The sequence below is a fragment of the Dermacentor variabilis genome, unplaced genomic scaffold, assembly GCF_050947875.1.
Source record: "Dermacentor variabilis isolate Ectoservices unplaced genomic scaffold, ASM5094787v1 scaffold_13, whole genome shotgun sequence".
In the NCBI taxonomy this organism is placed as follows: domain Eukaryota; kingdom Metazoa; phylum Arthropoda; class Arachnida; order Ixodida; family Ixodidae; genus Dermacentor; species Dermacentor variabilis.
Genome location: NW_027460291.1, coordinates 19,193,820 through 19,217,700, shown reverse-complemented (window position 1 = coordinate 19,217,700; position 23,881 = coordinate 19,193,820). Strand labels below are relative to the sequence as shown.

The following is a 23,881-nucleotide window of genomic DNA, read 5'->3' as shown; positions in this document are numbered from 1 at the left end:
ATCTATAGCGGCTCCACAGCCACCGTAGTCCTCCATAAAGAAAGCAACAGAATCCCAATAAAGAAAGGCGTCAGGCAGAGAGATACGATCTGTCCAATGCTATTCACTGCCTGTTTACAGGAGGTATTCAGAGACCTGGATTGGGAAGAATTGGGGATAAATGTTAATGGAGAATACCTTAATAACTTGCGATTCGCTGATGATATTGCCTTGCTTAGTAACTCAGGGGACCAACTGCAATGCATGCTGACTGACATGGAGAGGCAAAGCTGAAGGGTGGGTCTAAAAATTAATCTGCAGAAAACTAAAGTAATGTTTAACAGTCTCGGAAGAGAACAGCAGTTTACGATAGGTAGTGAGGCATTGGAAGTGGTAAGGGAATACATCTACTTAGGACAGGTAGTGACTGCGGATCCGGATCATGAGACTGAAATAATCAGAAGAATAAGAATGGGCTGGGGTGCGTTCGGCAGGCATTCTCAGATCATGAACAGCAGGTTGCCATTATCCCTCAAGAGAAAAGTTTATAACAGCTGTGTCTTACCAGTACTCACGTACGGGGGGGAAACGTGGAGGCTTACGAAAAGGGTTCTACTTAAATTGAGGACGACGCAACGAGCTATGGAAATAAGAATGATAGGTGTAACGTTAAGGGATAAGAAAAGAGCAGATTGGGTAAGGGAACAAACGCGAGTTAGTGATATCTTAGTTGAAATCAAGAAAAAGAAATGGGCATGGGCAGGACACGTAATGAGGAGGGAAGATAACCGATGGTCACTGAGAGTTACGGAATGGATTCCAAGGGAAGGGAAGCGTAGCAGAGGGCGGCAGAAAGTTAGGTGGGCGGATGAGATTTAAAAGTTTGCAGGGACAACATGGCCACAATTAGTACATGACCGGGGTAGTTGGAGAAGTATGGGAGAGGCCTTTGCCCTGCAGTGGGCTTAACCAGGCTGATGATGATGATGATGGCAAAGCCCCGCGGTACAGGAGCTCACAACTCCTAAACCTAGCAGCCTCGTGAGCAGTTTCTCCCTCCCTACAGGCGCTGTGCTCCTCTAGGAAGCATGCAGACGTACTGTGCCAGTACTGAATATCATGTCGGCACCCTCTGCTGGCAAGGGACGGCTGCAGAAACAAGGCGCTATGTGTGTATTTAAGATGTGTTAAAAATTACAGAGGCAGTCTTAGGGCCATTTTAAACAACACAAGACCACCTAAATGTATGTGAACATGTGTGCGCTATGAAGGCAGAACTGGTTGACAAATGCTGCTCTGAAAAGCCACTGTGTCATCTGAATGCTGTCATTCCTGGCATAACAGTTTTGTTCTATTGTGATGCTGATGGTTCTGAAAGAATTCAACTTATCATTGTTAGAGGATACCAAAGGCCTTGATGCTTAAAGCTGGCTAGTGGTTTGCCTTGTACAAACAAGGAAGAAAGCATGGATGACATGAGCCCTTTTCATGGGGTTGCTGACTTACAAGAACAGGACAATACTTCTGCTTGCTAGCGATGCTTCAAAGTATCAAACTGGCTTTTCTTCCTGGAAATTACACATGCTGCTAAAGCCATTAGATGCTGGCATAATAAAAAGTGCCAACATCATTTAAAAGGACTTTTGGTTTCTAGCCTTGAGGCAAAAACTGAGCACAAGGACAAAAAAAAAGTCGCAGTTCCTCCCAAAAGGCGAAGCATCAATTGCGATAGCAAATCAGTAAACAACTATACAAAGTAAGGACAGTAGTTTTATCGGCCATATAAATTTGCAAACATACGCTTAGTAATGAAACTAACAAGCATGGTGTCATGCACGCACAAGCAAACATGAAAACATCTCACTCTATGACCATGGAAACTCGCTGTCAAAATGCTGGAGTGAGGAAGCGCGGTGGCAGCAGCAAGCAAATTGACCTTCGTGTAGCTGCTCGCTTCAACGCGAACTAAGCATCGAGAACAAAGTGCACACGAAACTTTGAGCCCTCCATAAAACTAGAAAATCTACTCATCGCAGTTCGCATTCAACATGGGGCCTGCGCAGCCACAGCAGCCACTAAAGCGTGACGGTGCACTTCCTCCCTGCTTTGATCCCTAGCAAGAATGAGCCACCATCATCAGCTCACCCTTGCACACGCACATAAAGCCCACGGTGCTTGGTGGCGATGTTATCGCCCTTGGACATCATACGGAACGTCACCACAACGCTGACAACAATGGTAGGAATGCACCTGGAGTGTCCATACAATTGATCTTGCAATAATAACCAACAAATAAATAAGTGTTCTGGACACCTTGCATTTAATTGCAATGGCCTGGGACCATGTCATGCTGACCTGACAATGATTGACGATTGTTTCAGAAAATATGGTGTTTTTTAATATGCAGTGGTCACCCCACAAGAGCCAGAAGAAAGCATTGATGATTGGGATAAGCTTGGCACTAACTGACCCGCTGACGAGAACCTTGTAACCTGTGTGCTGTGCACAAATTAAGAAATTTTGTTGCTGAAGTGTATACACTGCATCCTGAACCTTTCAGTAGCGATGATGACAACAGGATAGCAGTGATGAAAGGGGACTTTCAACACACTGCAAACCCTCAACTCTCTGAGGCGAGCTGGGACATTTGACAATGTTCGTGAAAGCATGTGGGCCCAGTTTTAGTTTTGGGCGACTAAAAGAAAAACAAGGCTCAAACAGAGATACTAAATGATTAATTCAGCCATAAAAAAATTCGTCGGAATGTACAGTCGAACCCGGATATATCGAACCCGCATATTTCGAATTATTGGCTATATCGATTACACAGATTACCCCCTTGAAAATACTATGTAAAAGTATAGGACAATTGCGTAGTATATCGAATTCCATTTTCGTTGGACATTCAGGGCACTATAACGTAAAACTATTCCAAACTTTTCTATTCCAATTCTGCTATCAGCCCTCCACAGTTGGTCAAAAACTTTTTTCGACCACCCCCACTTCACCTGTCTGTCACGTGACGTCACGAAAACCGCGATAGCTTTCCATCTGATATGATGTGTACATACTGATTATGCATGATTTCACATAAAAAAAAAACAGTTATTTCTGATCTGACCCCTTTTCGCCATTAGCCCTCGGCTATTGTTAAAAGTTTTCGGGCTGCACCCACTTCACCTGCCTGACACGCGACGTCACAAAACCGCACAAACTCACCGCGTCAAAGTGACGTGTACGCGATAAAAATGCATTAATATGCCAAACAAAACTGAATTTTCTTCGGAATAGCCACAGGCTGCCCCATTCCGAAAGGAATAAAAGATAGCTGCCACCGATCGCTCTGAGATGCTGGCTACTCGCACCTGCCGGAGAGCATGGGTGTATTTGCGTACAATAAAACTTCTTGCGTGGCCATGTAACGTTTTCGAGCACTTTCGGCACGTTTACCACCTCATTCTGCCAACTCTTCTTTGCTGAGGGTCAGTTTTATCGTCACTCTTAAGCTTCCGTTGCATGCCGCTGCGATTTTCGACCAGCCACCACAAGCTAAGTAAGGGAAAGCCGACCAATCGCAGACGCCGGCACCACGCTCTTAATCCGGTTATCGATTTTCAGTGCACTGGCTCTGCCCCATCGAATCCCTCTCCACTTGAGCGTTCTCCTCGCCTCTTGTCAGCCAATTAGATACGACAAGCCGCTCAGTGTAGGCAATGTTATTCGTTTTTCAAGCAAACAAAAGTGACCTCCTATGAACGAGGAAAGTGTTTAATTGGTCTGTACAGACAACCCTGTGGGTGACCGCCTGGTGCTTGCGTCGGTGGTTACGCAAATTTGACATCAGGAGATTGGAATAGAAACATAATGGAATAGTTTTACGTTATAGGGCCCTCGATATACAGCCACCCGGATATATCGAATTCGACAGGGATCGGAAAATTGTTCGATATAGCGAAAATTCGATATACAGATATAGGCCAAAAAAGCACTCGCGATCATAAAAAATTGTGGCTTACCGATTGGAACAGCTGCGAATCACACAGTATGTGCACACAATATGAAAGCGCTTTATTTCACGGAAAAAAAAATCACTAATTTTGGGCTGCTTTTTCCTCTGGGAAATGAAGTTTAAAACACTAGTCTCAATCTTCTCGAGACTGTCCAGGTGCGAGAGCCCAGTGCCTTCCATTTCGGCGCAACAGCGCCGAATCAGGCTGAACGCTGACGCCAGTTCAGTGGCTGTGCACGGACGCGTTTCTTCGAACACACAGTTGCCCTCATCGTCGCTGGAATCGTCGTCTTGAACGCCAGCTATTCCGGCCACAATGTCTCATCAGTGAGGTCGGCTACTGCTTGAACTTCGCTGTCAGCGTTAATGAAGTCATCAACAGTAACTTCGGACGCGACGGTGCCGGCAAAATTGGACAAGTCGCGGAACGCGTCCTCCAAGCACTCATCGTCGCCTAAAGCTTCCGGACATTCATCTCCGGCCACTTCAAGGCCTGCCTTGCCGAAAAAGTTGGCTACTGTGGCTTGCTTCACGTCGCCCCAAGCGCCGGTAATCATCTGGATCGCGCCGTGCAGGTCAATCTTGATATCGGTTCCCATGCGGAGGTTTATGAGGAGCCGTTGAATAAGTCGCTTCCGATAGCCTACCTTGAATGCCTTTATGATACCCTGGTCGAGGGGCTGCAGTCTCGCTGTGGTGTTCGGCGGGAGAAACTTCAATTCGATGTGCTGCAGCTTGCAAGTCGTTTGATGGGCCGAACAGTTGTCTACCAGAAGGCAAACTCGGAGGCCCAACTTGCCCAACTCAGCGTCCCAAGCCTGCAGCCATTCAACAAAAAGTTTCCGTGTCATCCAGGCCTTCCTATTACAGCCGTAGCGGACGGGAAGCTGTTTACAGTTCTTGAAGCAGCGCGGTGACTTGCTCTTCCCGATCACGAATGGCCGTAGCTTGCACGAGCCGTCCATGTTGGCTGCAAGCAGCACCGACACACGCACTTTGCTCATTTTACCGCTGTGGCACGAGGTTCCACGAAGAGAGAGTGTCTTATTCGGCAACATTTGCCAAAAGAGACCAGTTTCGTCTGCATTGAAGATTTCTGCAGGCGGAAACTTCTCAGTGATCTTCGGCCACTACTCAGAAAGCCACTGCTGCATCTCCTGGCTGCTGACAGCCCCACTTTCGCCTGAAATGGCCTTTCCTATAATGCCGTGGCGGTTTTTAAACCGTTGCAGCCATCCAGTGCCCCCACAAAATTTATCTTCGCCAAGAGCCGTAGCAAACCATTTGGCCTTTTCGATTAACATCGGGCCATCCACGGGAATATTTTTCGCTCGGAATTCAAGAAACCACGTATAGAGTGCCTTCTCCACTTTGTCAAAAGCAGCAGGGCGCACACGACACGCTCCTGAGTGACTTTCCTCACCTGCTTTAAGCTTGATGTCCTGCTTGTTTTTTAACAACATACTTAAAATACTATGCGGAATGCCAAATGCGTCTGCCACGGAGGACTTCTTTTCTCCATTCTCGACAGGCCGGATTACTTCAAGCTTTCTTGCAAAGTCCAGATTCTTCCTCTTTTTTTATGTCCGCGGATGCCATAGCTCACCAGATGACCGCAATCACACACGCTACACACGGCACGTTGAAACAGAGGTACGCACAACAAAACGTGCAATGCGCAGATGGAGCAGTCCGAGCGAAGCCTGTTCGAGCGGCAGTCAACGGGGCTGCGAAGGAACGACAAAGGGAAAAGAAAGAAGAGAGCGGGGAAAAAGATCGGCGGAATATGCCGTCGAAGGCGCTGTGTTCGTTTTTTGAGCCCTCTCTGGCTCTCTTGTCTCCCCTGGCCCACGAGCGACCGTGCCGACCCCTCACTCTCTCTCTCCCTCTTCCCAAGAAGCGTGGCTTGGAAATGTCGCTGCGTCTCCATGCCGCGCACTCTCTTCTCTGAGCTCCAATGCCCTTGCCCAATGCACACGCCGGCAGTAGAGGAGGAGCGAGAGAGCTCGCGCCGGTGGGGCGCAAGAACGGGGGAAAGGCTCTGCGTCTCCGTCGCTAGGCGACGGCCGCGCATGCGCAGAGGAGGAGCTGGCTGACTGACTCTGCAGAAATGTTTTCCCCTGAGGACCGGACACGAATGTCTTTGGGAAAAGCACACCTTCCAGGGGCGGGACGCGGCGTTCGATATATAGAATGTCTGACGAAAATGGAATTCGATATACTACGCAATTGTCCTATACTTTTACATAGCATTTTCAAGGGGGTAATCTGTGTGTGCGATATAGCCAATAATTCGAAATATACGGGTTCGATATATCCGGGTTCGATATATCCGGGTTCGACTGTATCGAACGCCACACATTTGCTGGCATTTAAATTTACTGGCTTCATGTGTCTTTTGGTGATACGAATTTTGGGTGATGTGAACATTTTACGTGACCCCGTGAAAGTCCTATTACAGAGATTCTACTTGTTCACGTACACCAAGTGCCGTACTTTCCGGTGTATAAAATGCAGTCTTTTTCCAAAATTTGCACTGGTGCATCTTATAGAATGGTGCATGTTTTGTATGCATAAAACTAAGCGTTCTGGCATGACTAATATACTTGTATTTTTTCACATTTTCACAAGAACAAGAAACTATGCATGAAAACACTGTGAAAGAAATGGAATCTTGTTTTAGCAGTGGAGCGACCACAGCGACAGATGCCAGCTCGGAGGGCTCGAAGTGTAGGCAGCACGACTACCATAGCGCAGCCACCTTCCTTATTGTAAGTCACAGTGGAACCTTGTTGCTACGATCCCATTTAATACAATTTACTGGCGCTAACATTCAGAAGTGAGAACACAAAATGTTACCTAATACAGTTATGCTTCTTTTTATTGGTTAATATGTTCCCAGAGATGGAATATTTCGGTACCAACATTCACGACATCACTAAACTACTGAACAAGAATAGGGGCGGGCAAGGCACGCACTATCGAGGCGTGCCGCCATGGCAGCTTCCCCGCAGTACTCGCACGCCCACGTCCTGCCAGCATGCGCTCGGTTTCCTACCCACAAAACTCCTCGCCGATAGTTGCAGCTATCACCGCCAACCCTACTGTGATAAATGTTTTCATCTATCTGCTTCACAGCATGTGTGGCATAATGCCGTTGGAAGCGTACTAAACGGCTGTAATGGGCGACAACCCAAACGTTCACTCTGGCAGCATCATATTCCGGCACGTTTCTGGATGGCGTCTAAAACAATACGCAATAAGAAAACAACACAGTGCGTCTCAGGCCCCTCAAACCTCACCAGCTCCACGCATGTGCCGGCATCTCGTGCCGCAACAATTCCGTCAAGTGGGCATGTAAAAAATTCTTGCCAAAACACCCCTCCCGAAGGAGCTGCTGGCCCAGGTCGAATTCAAGCAGCACAAATGTAAACTTACGGAAGCCCCAACATGGACAATGTTCGCCTCAGGCCCCTCGAGCCCCACCAGCTCGGCACGGTGTACTGCAATGACTCACACGACACTTCGCATTACATTGTGCCAGTTACAGTACAGTCTGACAAAATTTTAGTGACTTCAGCTGACCCTGTTAGTACATTTTTGCTGGCACTTTTTCCCAAAATGTACGAACAAGGTTCTACACTCTTAAAAAAGTTTGCACCCTTTGGGGTTTATCTTGTCCCACAACATTCAGCCATCTCCCTTGCTTGTTTCCTTTTCTGAAAACTCTGTGCTCACTATTTTCCTCTTGAGAATGCTACGTCACGCTGATAATGCGAATGTCGTTCGTGACCTGGAAGTACTGTGCTTGCAGCATTAAAAAGGAAATGCGGGCGAGATAGATGATGATTATTTTTTGGGACAAGATACACTCCAAGGGGTGCAAGCTTTTTTAAGAGTGTACTGTAGTTTGGAGCCATAGTGTATTTTTGTTTTCTTTCAAAGATGATGTTAAATCCGCTGGACTAATGCAATGAATAAAGAAAAAAAAACGCCTCTTGTTTATCATCGTCTTAAGTCACCTGTGCAAAATGTCTCGACCATCAAAGCACTAGTCGCAGTGCTTTCAGCTTCTGGTCCCTACAGCAGAATCTCAATAATACAAATACCTCGGGATAATGTAAAAGTTCACATCACCTGAAATTTGTATCCCCTAAAGATGTAAAAGAAACTGGGAAATTAAGAGGAGACATGGCAATATTTCCGCTAATGATTGCTCAAAATTTCAGCAATCATGAGCCTGTGATTCTTTTTTAATTTTTTCCCCACAATCGCAAGACCTTCCTTCCTCTCATGGCAAAATATTTGGGAGAAATACGCTGCAGAATTAGAGAAATTGCACTTTTTCAGTGTCTTCGAAAGCATGCGAGCACGGCTTGTCCTTGACACAGCACCACCATTTTGTATCACCGTAAACACAAGAGATCCTAGATTAAATGGCCACAGCACTGTACTTCTCCATGCAGAAATTAAAGTAACAAACGCGAGCATGAAAAGGGAGAACTAGCATTGTGATTCATCATGGCAGTTACGTGGTGTGCAAGGAGTATTGGCTAGCATGAACTTTAATCACTGGCACACTTGCTTTGCACACATTTTGGTCAGCTATGCACTTCGCGTGTTCCAGAGCTGACATTTCAAGCTCTGCCTCGTTACCTCGAGTTTCTTTCTCGTTGCTGCATCCCAACTGCTGCCTGATGGTAATAAGAACATGATTTGCGCAAGGCAATCTGTTTTCTTTGCGGTGGCCAAGCTACTTGATACAGTGTAATATGAAGGTCGAAAAGTTTCTAATTGTCATCAGGCGTTGAAGACGACAGAAGGTGTGGAATACAGAGATAATGCTACCCATGGAAGCGAATGTCGCCGATCTAGCTGACGCAGCAAGACTGGGTCGTGTGCAATTGCCGGCTCCTAATAAAGTTGCCAGGTGTTTGAAACCAACCAACAGTTGCATGATACTGCACCAAGCAAAATGTTTTTTTAGGGGAAAGGGGAGGAGCCAAGGTGAAGTGACATAGGTCACCGTGGCAATAGGAAAGTGACCGGCGGCACGGCCAGCCTGACCAGTGCCTGGGACTACTGACCCATCAGAACCTCCTTGCTGGCTACGCAGGGGATCACGTGGTGGCTCGATTGTTCGTATCATCAACCGTGGCGTAAAAGGCAGTTCACAACATAAAAAAATTTAGCATGTTGTAAGCTAATGGACTTAGGCTGGAACTTCGAAAGATCTAATTTACCCACAACCAGGGAACCAGAAGATCTAATTAACTAATAACTTCCAATAAATACAAGTCTACTGCATGAACAAGAAGTGATGGTGCACAAGAATAGAAGAATAAGCACAGCTTACATGATGTTGAGTGGCACAAAAAAGGTATCTCCCTTATGTAATTTGCAGACTTAAAGATTATTTCAGTCACTCGTACATATCATCCCAAAAAGAAACCACCTCAACCAATAAAGTGGGCATGCAAAAAACCTAATGTGCTGCTGTAAAGATTTCAATTGATATGACCGAGCAGACATAGATTGTTGTCCATCTTGTGTGACAAAGAAGCGCTCGTGCAGTGCTTACCAAACGCAACTTTATGGGAAGGGTGCTGCTTGTGCAAGTTAGCAATGAAAGCACTAGGCAAACACCACAGAAGCCTGGACGACTTACTTACCTGGTAAATTTTTGCATCACGCATGAGCTTCTCAACGGGGTACTCAGAGTTGAAGCCGTTGCCCCCAAAGATTTGCACGGCATCCGTAGCACACTTGTTGGCGACGTCCGAAGCCAGCGCCTTGGCAATAGACGCATAGTAACTGCTGCGACGGCCCTGGTCCGACTCAAAGGCAGCCCGCATCCAAGCCAGGCGCGACACCTCCACACCCATGGCCATGTCGGCCAGCATGAACTGTACCGCTTGGTGCTGCAAGAGGCATCGTTACAAGACCTGCTTGGCCCATTTTCATAACTGACAGATAGAAGGAGCACAGGAAGAACTTCGGGCTATTCACACCAGACATGCGTCTTTAACTCATCACAACTCTGTTATGCACTGCAAGTTGCCACCCAGGGAACGTTCGACTGCAACAACTTTTTTTGAAAGGTTTTAAGATGGTACGAGGAGGTGAGCTGCCCTTCTTCGCAGCAGAAGCTCCCAACTAGGGCGAGTCTTCCCCTCATGCCTTACCACCTTTCGCTGCATAGTGCATATCTGTAAGGGTTCTCTGCCCCTGGTCCACCAATATGTGAAGGGGGACCACTCAGGCTGCCAACAAGCAGATTTTACCTTGACCCCCTCCATTTGCTCGTAAATGGGCCCAAGTAAAAAGGGGGGGAAAATGAAATATTAAGTGGTCATCTGCTCTGTATTTCATACAAAACCTCACATTGTTCATGCTACTGCTGGCTATTTGTGTACTGTACTTGGGATGATGTCTTTTACTGGCAATAATATCAGCTGCTCTAAAATTTTTAGCTGCTTTTGCAGAGTAAATCGGTGTATATTTTGAAGACACAATCGTCACTGCATGACTGCCCACCTTGCCGCTTTCTCCCGGACTCTCTTGTGCGACTTGTGTTCCAGCTGTTCCGACTGGCCTTTTATCCATACTTGTGTCCAAATACCAACAAGGCCACTACTGTGTAGTTGCGCAGATGTCGCCTATGAACTACATCATCGAGCCTATCATGTCACCAATCCTGTCGGAAAACATCCACTGCCTGAAACCACATTACAAACCTATTTTTCCCTTGAACCACCAGGGTGGCTATTTCTCCCACAGTGGGCGATTGTAGCGAGGACACAAGCCGTGTGACCGTTGCCATCCCTCTGCTAAATGCCAAACTCGCCGTTCTGGAGGCTAGACCGTTTTTTTAGAAAACGCTGCTGTTGCTGCTGCGGTCACACTCATTCTGTGGCCTTGTAATAGTACTTATTTCGTTTTCGCTTAACGCTAAAGCGAAAACCGACATACACATAAAAGAAATACTATATTCAATGCCTCCTGGCATTGAGTGAACAAATGCTTGTCGATTTTTTTAGTAACTGCATTTACATGAACATCACAACGGTGCATTGCATCACATTTACTGCATGTCGCATCCATGTAAATGGTGCTAATGTACAACAAAGTGAATTAACACAGCGTTGACGCTGCTCTGCATTGCAAAATGATAGCTGAGACATTGAGGGGATGTTTATCGAACTATGTTACTTTAAAAGCAGGGTAGCTGATCTGTCTAGCTTGTATTCTAATAATTTTGTTGCAACCAGTAAAACAGGACAACAACAGACAAGGATGAAAGGCACGTCTAGACGAAAGTCCAAGTCGGACACAGAGATGCTCCCAATGCATATGATAATCTTCATCAATAAGGGTTTGTAAGATAAGGAAAGGTCTCACACTTCGTTTGAAGCATGCTTGTGCTTTTTTTACTGTTCCTTTGCTAAAACAGCAGAGGACAAAGAAGAGACTGCCAAACCTGTCACTGCAGTTAAACCCCACAATACTGAAATTGGCACTGCAACAACAATTTGCTTTCGCGGGAATTTCGTTGTTGCTAAATGAGACAGCACAGGCAGAATGGGCTGCCAAGCAACATTTTATTGTCACAATTCCGTTAAGCCTTGCTCAAGACAATACAGCATCATTGCAACCACAAATTGTGCATCGCTGATAACTTTCGGGGGTACAATCGCTTTTATTAGATTTTGCGTAACTGAGCACCAAATGCATCCACATCTACAAACAGCAGCGTTCTCAATGAAGATTTGCCCTATGGGGCAGCGTTCTCGATCGAGATCTTTCACGGACATTATCACTTTCGAAAGATTTCGCTCTACTCGGCACCGGACATGTGGACATCTCTGGGCAACAGCATTGATGCAATCACTTTTGTGAGGTTTCATACAGGTCAGCCTCCACAAGCAACAGCGTTTCTCCAGTGCACACTGTCGCATCCTGTGCCAAGGTATGCAAAATCTTGTGAAAGTGATTGTATCCGCAAAAGTGATTGAGCAAGAATATGTCCCCATTAGGCAAACTTACATCCGGTGATGCCAAATCTGCATGCAATGCCTGTTGGGTGGTACCGAAGCCAGCGTTCTTGAAGCAACACATATTCTCGAATCGCAATCACAGCTAGAGGCATGGCAGTCCACCTCGGTGGGATGTGGATTTCTTGGTTCTTGCTTTTTTTTAAGTTTCTCCCGCAGATTATGCATGACACGTGGTACAGTTGAACCCGGCTATATCGAACTCAAAAAAGAACGCCTATCAGTTCAATACAGGGCATAATTTCATATAAGCCTGCTAAATAATTGGATTTCACAAAAGCACATACCATGTATAAGATCACTTTATTGATGAAACTAGCTTAGTTTCGCATGAAATAGTCCTGCATTTTCTTCTGCTTGGGCAATTTCGCTGCCTGCGACGCATGCACTTCTCCACATTGCCAAAGGAATCGCAGCAGCTGAGGCCACAACCTTTCGCATTCGTGCAGAAGCACCGGATTAGTGCGAGAGCACCAATCACTTCGGAGGATGTGGGCCAAAAACGGTCGTTGCTTTCCTCATTGCGCCCACTTTCACTTGTGCTCGGTACAATGTCAGCAATGTGGTCTTCGTTTTCAGGCTCTCCCATGGTTGCGACACCATCATTTGCACTCAAAATCGTCCATTGTTGATTCGTCAACAGCTTCCAGAACTTCTGACAGCTCGCTCCAAAATTTGGCAACACCAGCAACGGCTTCGTCACATTCATCAGAATTTACAGTCATCACCAAGAACATGAAAGCCGGCATGGCTGAAGCAATTTCAGATGAACCACTCGTACACGGTTGTGCATATGCGTCGGGCACCATGGGCACCGGGTCGCGAGTTTGGCCGCTTTAGCCCCAATCTGTCCCTTATTCTTCAAAATTGTGCTGAGAGTGCTCCTTGGAATCTTGCACGCTGCGGGGACATCAAACTTTTCACTGCGTTCGACCCGATTTATGATATCAAGCTTCACGACGAAAGGTGAATTCTGCCGCTTCATCACGGCAACACTGCAGGCCCACAAGGCGCACACACAATGAACCAGAAAAGCAACGAGAAAACTCGCACTTCTGCCATCTTGCACGATGAGGGCACAAGAGCCTGTCTGAGCAAGCACTGCGGGTGGGCCAGGATCATTTTTGCAGGGAGGTGTCAACAGCTCGCTCGACGCAGCGCAGTCATGGTAAGGAGAGCGTTTGGATGGAGCCGCGCCACTGGGTCTCCCCACCGCCGCAAGGGAAATCCAACTTCTGAGGGCACTTTTCCGCCACTTCACATTCAATATATCGGTAGTTGCTGCTATTTTTGTTCGATGTAAGCGTAATTTTTGCTATATATTGTTACGTAGGAAGACACCGACGAAAAGCTATTTACAAGTATATGTACAAGGCAATACGCCGCAGTTGGCCAAGAGGCAACAGCCCGTGCTAGCTTCCAACCGTCATCGTCTTCTTACTGCTCGGCTCTTCGTCATTGGAAATACTATCCTGTAGCACTACCCCCGGCGGCAAAAGCGCCGTCCCGGAGCGACTAAAGGCCGGACTCTGAAGCAGTGTAGTAGGTCCTGAGCTTACTGACGTGCACGACATCACTAGATGCTAGAGTAGATGACGAGGTTGAGCTCACAGGAGCAATTTCGTACGTCACAGGCGTCACCTGGCACAGCACGCGGTAGGGCCCTGTGTATCGCGAAAGGAGCTTTTCTGAAAGTCCGACGTGACGAGAGGGCGACCACAGGAGCACGAGTGCACCAGGCGAAAACTGTACGTCACGATGGTGGGCGTTGTACTGACGCTGCTGCGTGGTTTGCGAGTCCGTCAGTTGCGCACGGGCAAGCTGGCGTGCATGGTCGGCAAGGGCGATGGCGTCGCGCGCATACTCGGTTGTTGAGGTCGCAGCAGGAGGAAGTACCGTGTCAAGGGGCAAGATCGGTTCGCGACCGTAGAGTAGATAAAATGGAGAAAATCCGGTGGTGTCGTGCCGGGAAGAATTATAAGCAAATGTGATGTAAGAAAGGGCAACGTCCCAGTCGTGGTGGTCCTTCGAAACGTACTTGGACAGCATGTCGGTAAGAGTACGGTTTAACCGCTTTGTCAGGCCATTGGTTTGAGGATGGTATGAGGTAGTCAGCTTGTGTTGAATAGAGCAGGAACGCACAATGTCGGCGATAACTTTCGAGAGGAAGTTACGACCACAGTCAGTAAGCAGCTGTCGCGGGGCGCCATGCACTAAGATAATGTCACGCAAGAGAAAGTCCGCGATGTCAGTGGCACAACTGGTAGAGAGAGCCCGCGTGATAGCGTATCGGGTGGCGTAATCAGTTGCGACGGCTACCCATTTGTTCCCAGAGGCTGACGTGGAAAAGGGACCGAGGAGGTCTAATCCAACACGAAAGAACGGTTCCACAGGGACGGTGATCGGCTGGAGATGACCGGAAGGTAGCACCTGAGGTGTTTTCCGACACTGGAAGGGATCACAGGCAGCAACATAGCGTTGGACGGAGCGAGCGAGACCAGGCCAATAGAAGCGGCGGCGGACGCGGTCGTACGTGCGGGTTACCTCAAGGTGTCCTGCAGTGGGTGCGTCATGCATCTCAAAGAGCACAGTCTGTCGTAGATGTTATGGCATGACAAGAAGAAGATCAGGGCCATCAGGGAGGAAGCTCCTTCGGTACAGAATGCCGCCCTGGAGGACATATCGGTGAACGGATGCGTCGGTAGGTGTAGAGCGCAGACGCTCGATAAGTACTCGCAGCGATAGATCTCAGTACTGCTCATCGGCGATGTTAGCGAAGGCAGACACTGAGAAAATGCTGTCGGCAGTACTACTGTCGGCGTCATCAGGCTCGTCTACCGGGTAGCGAGATAGGCAGTCAGCGCCCTTGTGTAGTCGGCCAGATTTGTAGGTGACAGAGAACGAATATTTTTGGAGGCGTAAGGCCCAGCGACCAAGTCTTCCTGTAGGGTCTTTCAATGAGCATAACCAGCAAAGCGCGTGATGGTCTGTGGCAACGGAAAAGGGTCGGCCATATAAGCATGGGCGGAACTTCGCAACCGCCCAAACTAGGGCCAGACACTCACGCTCAAAGATGGAATAGTTGCGCTCCGCGGGTGAGAGAGCCTGCTGGCGTAAGCGATATAATGTTCGTGGCTGCGCTGGCATTGTGCTAGTACTGCGCCAATTCCGTGACCGCTGGCATCAGTACGGACTTCGGTAGGCGCAGAAGGATCGAAATGGGCCAGAACAGAAGGCGTTGTGAAAAGGCCGATTAGAAGCGAGAATGCAGAGGCCTCGTTATCGCCCGACTGGAAAGGGGCGTCTTTGTTCAAAAGCTCAGTTAGTGGTCGTGCTATGGCCGCGAAATTTTTCACGAAACGGCGGAAGTACGAGGAAAGGCCGATAAAGCTGCGCACATCCTTGACACACTTTGGAACAGGGAAGTGCGTAACAGCATGGATCTTGCCTGGGTCCGGTTGCACTCCGTTCGCGTCAACGAGATGTCCAAGGACGGTAATCTGGCGACGGCCGAATTGGCACTTCGATGCGTTCAGTTGCAAACCGGCTCACCGAGAAACGTCCAGGACTGCTGAGAGGTGCTCGAGGTGCGTAGCGAATGTTGGGGAGAATACTATAACGTCGTCCAAGTAGCACAGGCATGTGGACCATTTGAAACCGTGAAGAAGGGAGTCCATCATGCGTTCAAAATTGGCAGGAGCATTACATAGACCGAACGGCATCACTTTGAATTGATAAAGACCGTCGGGTGTTACAAAGGCAGTCTTCTCGCGGTCGAGATCGTCCACGGCAATCTGCCAATAGCCGGAGCGAAGGTCAATAGAGGAGAAATAGCGAGCACCGTGGAGGCAGTCAAGGGCGTCATCAATCTGAGGTAGGGGATACACGTCCTTTTTGGTAACCCTGTTAAGGTGCCGATAATCCATGCAAAAGCGCCATGAGCCATCCTTCTTTTTTACCAGCACAACAGGTGATGCCCATGGACTACATGACAGTTCAATAATGTTCTTGGCAAGCATTTTGAGAACTTCGGTGTGAATAACTTGACGCTCAGCCGGTGATACTCGATACGAGCGGCGATGAATAGGAGGGGCATCGCCGGTATTAATGCGATGTTTAACAGCTGTTGTTTGGGCCAAAGGACGATCGTTAAAGTAAAAAATATCTTGGTAGGAAATCAGAACGCGGTAGGGCGCAGGAGCGTGCTCAAACGGCATGTCGGGTGCAATCATTTTCTGTAAGCTGGCGATGGTACAAGTTGCCAACTGCGATGGTAGAGGAGGATCGGCTGAATTGTTGTCTACTGAAATCGAAGCTACAGAGTGATCCTCGAATGAGCAAAGTTGGGCCAGAGACATCCCGCGTGGCAGCGCTTGTGTCATCAAGCCAAAATTGACCACTGGCAGGCAGACGCAATTCGCCGTAATAGATAAAACTGCATGAGGTACTGTGATCCCGTGTGTAAGGAGGACGTCTTGCATAGGAGCCGCAATGTAGTGACCGTCGGGGACTGGTGGGGATGACACGAAGTCAACGTAAGTCAGTGCAGAAGGTGGCAAGCGAATGAAGTCAATGGAACTAAGGCGAGTAGGGTGTTGTTCAGCAGGATCCAGAACAGGCAGGTCGAGGCGGAGAGTACTGGTGGAGCAATCGATGAGAGCAGAATGTGTGGAGATGAAGTCTAAGCTGAGGATGATGTCGTGGGGAGAGTGAGCGATGACTGTGAATAGCACGGTAGTGGAGCGATCGGCGAAGGAGACGCGGGCGGCACACATACCAATTACAGGGGCTGTTCCGCCATCGGCGACACGGACAACAGGCGTCGTGGCGGGCGTGATTATTTTCCTCAGCCGGTTACGAAGGTCAGTGCTCATTACCGACAAATGCGCCCCAGTGTCTATGAGAGCAGATACAGGAACACCGTCGACTTGTACGTCAAGAAGGTTCAGATGAGTGGGCAACGTCAGGAGAGGATTTGGCGGCGTAGGGAGCAATGCAGCGTCACCTCGAGGCGCTGCATTGTCTAGTTTTCCAGCTGGGAGTGGCGTCCGAAGGGAGTCAACGAATAGGAGCGACGGGGCTGGGGGGAGCGAGGTTGTCGTCGTTGGGGCGAAGGCGAACGAGAATAGGAGCGATTCGGCGCTGGAGAATCGGTGGCGGCATTATCTGAGCGGGCAGCATAGGGACGAGAAAGGCCACCTGGGGGGCGAGAGAAGGCAGTATATGTAGACTGGTTCGGGGAACTCCAGCGACTGCGACAGTGCCGAGATATGTGCCCGATTCGATGGCAGTGAAAACAAATTGGCTTGTCGTCTGCAGTGCGCCATTCAGAGGGGTTGCGGAAACGTGGTGGGTAAGAAGGTGCGGGAGGTGGCGGAATCGAAGAAGCCGGGTGGGTATCAGGACGATGGGCCGAGCAGATGGTGTGAATACCCATGTTGGCGAACTCCTGGCGGACAACTGCCTGGATCAGGGAAACAGTGACTGCAGGTGCATTGGAGGGGCTGGAGTCGAAGGCAGCCGGATAGGCGGCCTCGATCTCACGCCGGACAATCCTGGTAACATCGCCAGTGTTGTTGGGACGAGGAGCGTCGGCACAGGAAGATGTCGCTGGGGTGTTGGGTAGACGGGCAAACTGTTGGTCGATACGTCGGCTTTTAGCGAGTTCCAGGCGGCGGCACTCTTTTATAACTGCATCCACCGTCGTGACGTTGTTAAATACGAGCAAGTTGAAGGCGTCATCGGCAATGCCTTTGAGGATGTGGGAGACCTTGTCAGACTCAGTCATGTGTGCGTCAACTTTGCGGCACAGAGCCAAGACGTCCTGAATGTACGTGACGTAGGGCTCCGCTGATGTCTGCACACGACCGGAAAGCGCCTTCTGCGCGGCAAGTTGGTGACCGTAGGGGTTGCCAAACAAGTCTCGGGGCTTTTGCTTAAGCGAATCCCAACTGGTGAGCTCATCTTCATGCGTCCGAAACCAAACTCAAGGTGTGCCACCGAGGTAAAAGACTACGTTGGCGAGCATGATAGTAGGGTCCCACCGGTTATTGCGGCTGACGTGTTCGTACAGGCTGATCCAGTCCTCGACGTCTTCCCAATCTTTTGCCGAGAATACGCCAGGATCACGGGGAGCGGGGAGAGTGATGTAGATCGTCGAAGTGGCAGCAGGTGTCGGAGCCGGCCGAGTCGAGTTGTCATCGCCGGGAGCCATGAAGGAAGGCTCAACGTACCGTCCACTGCGAAGCTCCGTGACGAGGTACAGGTAACGTCCACCTCCACCAGATATGCTACGTAGGAAGACACAGACGAAAAGCTATTTACAAGTATATTTACAAGGCAATATGCTGCAGTTGGCCAAGAGGCAACAGCCCGCGCTAGCTTCCAACCGTCGTCGTCGTCGTCGTCTTACTGCTCGGCTCTTCGTCATTGGAAATACTATCCCGTAGCAATATACTCATCGCAACTATACAGTGTCCAGAAATTGTTCTATATATAGAATAATTTGATGTAAACGGGTTCGATATAGTCGGGTTCGACTGTACAAAAGAAAAAGGTCATCGCATGTCGGTAGAGGCTAACAGCGATGCAGCCATGCCCATTGTGGCATTTGAAACGGGTGATAAAAAACAGTATGGCAGCCATAACGTGCTTCCAGCATTAGTGATCGTTTACAGCAGGCCTTGTGAGAGGACTTTGATTCCTTAGCATGAGCACCTCAAGCGGCGAGTCTGCATGATTCAGTTGCTTAAAAACATGCTACATTTGTTTTGTCGTGAAAAATCGGCCAGCTGTTGCATGTTAGGTGCTGTGAAAAGAGAATGGGTGCAAGCGGGTCATAGTTGTGGCAGTGAACATACAGTTCGCTTCTTTCTGTGTGCACGGTTCAAGTGAATTTACTTTCTGCGATAATAACACCTTCCTCTCTTGCCCAGTACATTGGCTGGTACGATGTAGATGACAGCTATATTTTCGTGTTTACTACTTCGGAATCCAGCACAGTGTATATCGTACACTGTCCAAACAGCTTAGTGAAGTTATAAAGCAACTTTCACCAGTAAAAAAGGCCCTGTAACAGCACCATGAAGTGCCACCGGCTTTGACAAATTAATGTCTTTAGGAAGACATATGAGCCCGCGCTCTCCACACGTGCTTTTCACGTGCGTACAAGTACAAGGAGAGGCAACATGTAAAGATTGAACCATGATGGCATTACTTCACATGCCAAGGGATGGCAAAAAGAACACTTGCAAGCACACGTGCACACTAAAGGTCTGCGTGCTGCAGCAGCGCTTTGCCACGACAGGGAGGGTGACAACTGCTGGATGCTGTTACAGGAGATTAAGCTGGCCGAATGATAAACATTTCTTGAAATAAAATGGGGCTGCCTAAAGGAGCAGTATATACACAGCAGTAGCTGTTTTAAGGTGGCATAGCTGACAATGTCACTCTTTGGCACATTTAGAGACCTGGCAGGCGCTTTTCCCAATGCCCCATTCTAACCACCTGAACTGAATAAATTTCTTTTTCACTCATCTTGGCTATGAGGAGTGTCTGCCAATTACAATGCACCTTGTTCACCAAAATTGAAACTGTCCATGGTATGCTTTTAAATTTACATCATATCCAAACTGCGAGCATAACGGATATGAAACCTAACCTTGATCTACATTTCTTGCACATCGACAAGCTATTTTTCACCTGTGCCTCTTTCACAGTGTATTAATCACTAGTTGTTGCATGAAAAAAAAAATGTATTCCCCAGATTAATTTCATTACAGTTTACTCCACCAAGAACCAGTAGCCTTGATAACACACTCTCTGCTTATTCTTAGTCCTTGAATACAACAGTGTCTGGTAAATTTTTTTTTTATTATTAGTGGTGCCGTTTGCCTCCCATGTTTACACGAAATTACGTACAAATATTTGTGAAACTACTCCAACAAATGAAAGAGGTTGTACAGTATGGTGAATATATGCTCTATTGCAGAGATTTGGGCTTGTTGGTATGACATCGTGAGGCTTATAGCATGTGAAAAGACACGGACGAAAGGAAGACGTGACACACACAGGTGCTAGCTTGCAACAATCTTTATTTCGAGCGAACGACCCACACATACATACAACTTTTTCGCATACATCATCATACATGCGCTATTTGCAAAAAATACCTTACACACCATTACTCAGGTAAGCTAACTCTTTGCGGGAAAGGGCAATTGATGGTATTGAAACACAGTTATCCCCAGCCTCTCAATCATTTCTGCTTCGATAATTTCGCGAGTTAATCTTCCTCGGGCTCTTCCACGATGGAGCAGTCTCTGTATGCTGGAGCACACGTCGAGTGGTCGCCACCATCCACCCCGACAACAGTGCACTTGAAATGCCTGCAGGCACCTTCCGCTGAGTCCCACATAGTTTTTCCCACACTTTAAAGGAAGGTTATGAACAACTGCTCCCGCACATTCAGCAAATGTTTCCTGGTGTTTCTTTTTGCACATGCGCTTGTCAGACAGGCCTGGTCTGGCTAGTCTGCACAGACATTGTAATTTCGTAGAAGCTGAAAACACAACCCTAACATTCGCACGTTGACCTAATTTCTTTAAACTGTGCGATAGGCCGTGGATATACGGGTTGACAGCTACGCTACTCTTATCACCACAAGGCAGGCTGGCGGAATTCCTTGATAACTTCGACTTGAGCAGACCCTCAGGAACATGTGTAGGGTACATGTGTAGCGTAATCTGCCAGACTAAGATGGAGGATCTGATCGTTGAAGCTTTCGGTCATCAGCTCAGGGCATGACTTAGATAATGCGCTTAACAAGCATGACTTTGCGATTTCCCTCTTAACCAACTTAGAGTGCGCCAACTGATATGGGAGCAGTGGCTTGTTCACACGAGGTTCGTACTTCCAGCGTACATGGTCATTGCAAAATAAAAACTTAATGTCAAGAAATCGAATACTTCCGTCAGTTGGCAGTTCATGCGTTACTTTTAGAGAGATAAGCCCTCGCGTAAAAGAGAAAGTGCATTAGTGGTTGAAAAATTAACACAGTCAGTGCTGCAGGGAAGTAGAACTAAAAAGTCATCGACGTAACTAAAAACTTTGAGAATATTAAAATCTGGGAGCCTATCACTCATGTTCTTGTCTAGTTCTGCTATGAATATATTGCTAAGAATGGTAGTTATACACAATCCGATGCAAATTCCCTCCTTCTGTATACAAGGCTGCCCTTCCCATAGAGTGAAAGTATACCGAAGATAAAAACTAAGAACTTCTAAGAAACCATCATTCGACATCCCAGTGGCGTTCGTGAAGGCAACATTTCCAAAGGTGTCAATAGAACACTGAACACTAGAAAGCAGACCTGAATGCGGTAAGGAATAAGAAAGGTCCATTAGGTCTACAGAGAGGGCCTTAATACCATTTTCAAAGTTTTTAGATACGTCGATGACTTTATAGTTCTACTTGACTGCAGCACTAACCATGGTAATTTTTTAACCACTAATGCACTTTCTCTTTTATGCGAGGGTTTATCTCCTCTAAAAGTAACGCATGAACTGCCGACTGACGGAAGTATTCGATTTCATGACATTAAGTTTTCATTTTGCAACGACCATGCACGCTGCAAGTACAAGCCTCGTGCGAACAAGCCACTGCTCCCATATCAGTTGGCGCACTCTAAGTTGGTTAAGAGGGAAATCGCAAAGTCATGCTTGTCAAGCGCATTATGTAAGTCATGCCCTGAGCTGATGACTGAAAGCTTCAACGATCAGATCCTCCATCTTAGTCTGGCAGATTACGCTACACATGTACCCTACACATGTTCCTGAGGGTCTGCTCAAGTCGAAGTTATCAAAGAATTCCGCCAGCCTGCCTTGTGTAGATAAGAGGAGCGTAGCTGTCAACCCGTATATCCGCGGCCTACCGCACTGTTTAAAGAAATTAGGTCAATGTGCGAATATTAGGGTTAGGTTTTCAGCTTCTTCAAAATTGCAATGTCTGTGCAGACTAGCCAGACCAGGCCTGTCTGACAAGCGCATGTGCAAAAAGAAACACCAGGAAACATTTGCTGAATGTGCGGGAGCAGTTGTTCATAACCTTCCTTTAAAGTGTGGGAAAAACTATGTGGGACAAAGCGGAAGGTGCCTGCAGGCATTTCAAGTGCGCTGTTGCCAGGGCGGGTGGTGGTGACCACTCGACGTGTGCTCCAGCATACAGAGACTGCTCCATCGTGGAAAAGCCCGAGGAAGATTAACTCGCGAAATTATCGAAGCAGAAATGATTGATAGGCTGGGGATAACTGTGCTTCAATACCATCAATTGCCCTTTCCCGCAAAGAGTTAGCTTACCTGAGTAATGGTGTGTAAGGTATTTTTTGCAAATAGCGCATGTATGATGATGTATGCGAAAAATTTGTATGTATGTGTAGGTCCTCTGCTCGAAATATTGTTGCAAGCTAGCGCCTGTGTGTGTCACGTCTTCCTTTCGTCCTTGTCTTTTCAAGCGCTATAAGCTTGAAGGTAATATATGTTGAGCTTAAAGCTCTGTCTTGGGCACTGTGCGCCCAAGACAGAGCTTCTTGGTAAAGTGTACTCTTTATCTATTTTCATATTACCGTGTTTACTCGCATAATGATCGCACTCGCGTAATGATCGCACCCCCGAATTTAGTCGTCAAAATTCTATCTTTTTTATTTCCCATGTAATGATCACACCCCGAACTTGCCGCAGCGATATGTCGTGTGCCAAGTCTAGCTAATATTGATCGCGCTTACCATCTGTCGAATGCTACGCGAACGACTCTTCAAGACAAACCAAGCGGTCTGCACGCACCAAACATTCTTAAGTAGATGCCTCATTTCATTACTTTCATCACTTCCGCACTTCCATGACTAAAAAAAAGCTGCAACCAAACTTGCCTTTATTATGTGTAGGCTTTATAATGGCTGTGGTCAACAACAACAAAAAAGCCGCCTTTCGATTCTCATCTGCACTCGTGGGCACGTGACAAATCGCGAGCGGCAACGATAGTAGCCACGTATACACTGATACGTTAAACGTGTACCCTATTCATACGCCGACGCTTGTAACACAGCTAAGATATTCACCCACCCTTAGCGAAAATGTGCCGTATTAGCATAGTAGTGAAGACAGATGCCACAGCGTGCCGGTCATGTGTTTCTATGTCACTGACAGCTAAGCGCGCCCATCTGTTTCTGTCCCCTCAAAGAGGGCATGGCTATGTTATTGCCGCAAACTTGCCGATAGTAACGATATTATTCATTACTGATATGGAAGAAACTTTTTCAATGCCCGTAATGTACTCACAAGAAGAAAAAAAATCGCGTTCGGCGCGTTCGGCTTGCTCCGCCAGCCGCCATTTTTGTTTTGGTGTCCCGCAGCAAACGCAGGATGACAAAAAATTTTTTTCTTTTCGCGGGAAATTTAACCCGTGTAATGATCGCACCCCTGATTTTGCGTCAATTTTGCTGAAAAAAAAGTGCTATCATTATGAGAGTAAATACGGTATGCAAGTCTTTCTTTTTGTTGTTATGAATATATTACTAGTTTTTTCATATCTCTTTTGTTCCCTGCACTGTGGATTCCTAGAAATAATCCGGTATTTTTTACTCTTGGAATGTATTCTCAACCCTCCCCTCTGCAATGTACAACTATGTACGTTGAGGGTATCACAAATAAATAAACGGTTGCATCAAGGGTAGAGGCCACTGACCATGCAGATAGGCTGACCAAATGTCTTGCGCTCCAGACTGTACTTAGCCGCTTCGTCCAGGCACCTCTGGGCTACGCCTGTTGCACCAGCCGCAACCTGC

General features: G+C 47.6%; 1 protein-coding gene across 2 annotated transcripts in view; it reads right to left on the bottom strand.

Moving 5' to 3' along the window:
- Mcad (Medium-chain acyl-CoA dehydrogenase) overlaps positions 1-23,881 on the bottom strand; it is a 192,333-nt gene that overhangs the window by 3,358 nt on the left and 165,094 nt on the right. For both annotated transcript variants that reach the window (XM_075677417.1, XM_075677416.1), the window contains exons 11-12: positions 23,782-23,877; positions 9,661-9,909 (exon numbers count right to left, since the gene is read on the bottom strand). In XM_075677417.1, the coding sequence (XP_075533532.1) occupies positions 9,661-9,909; positions 23,782-23,877 (345 nt within the window). The remainder of the gene's footprint in view (positions 1-9,660; positions 9,910-23,781; positions 23,878-23,881) is intronic.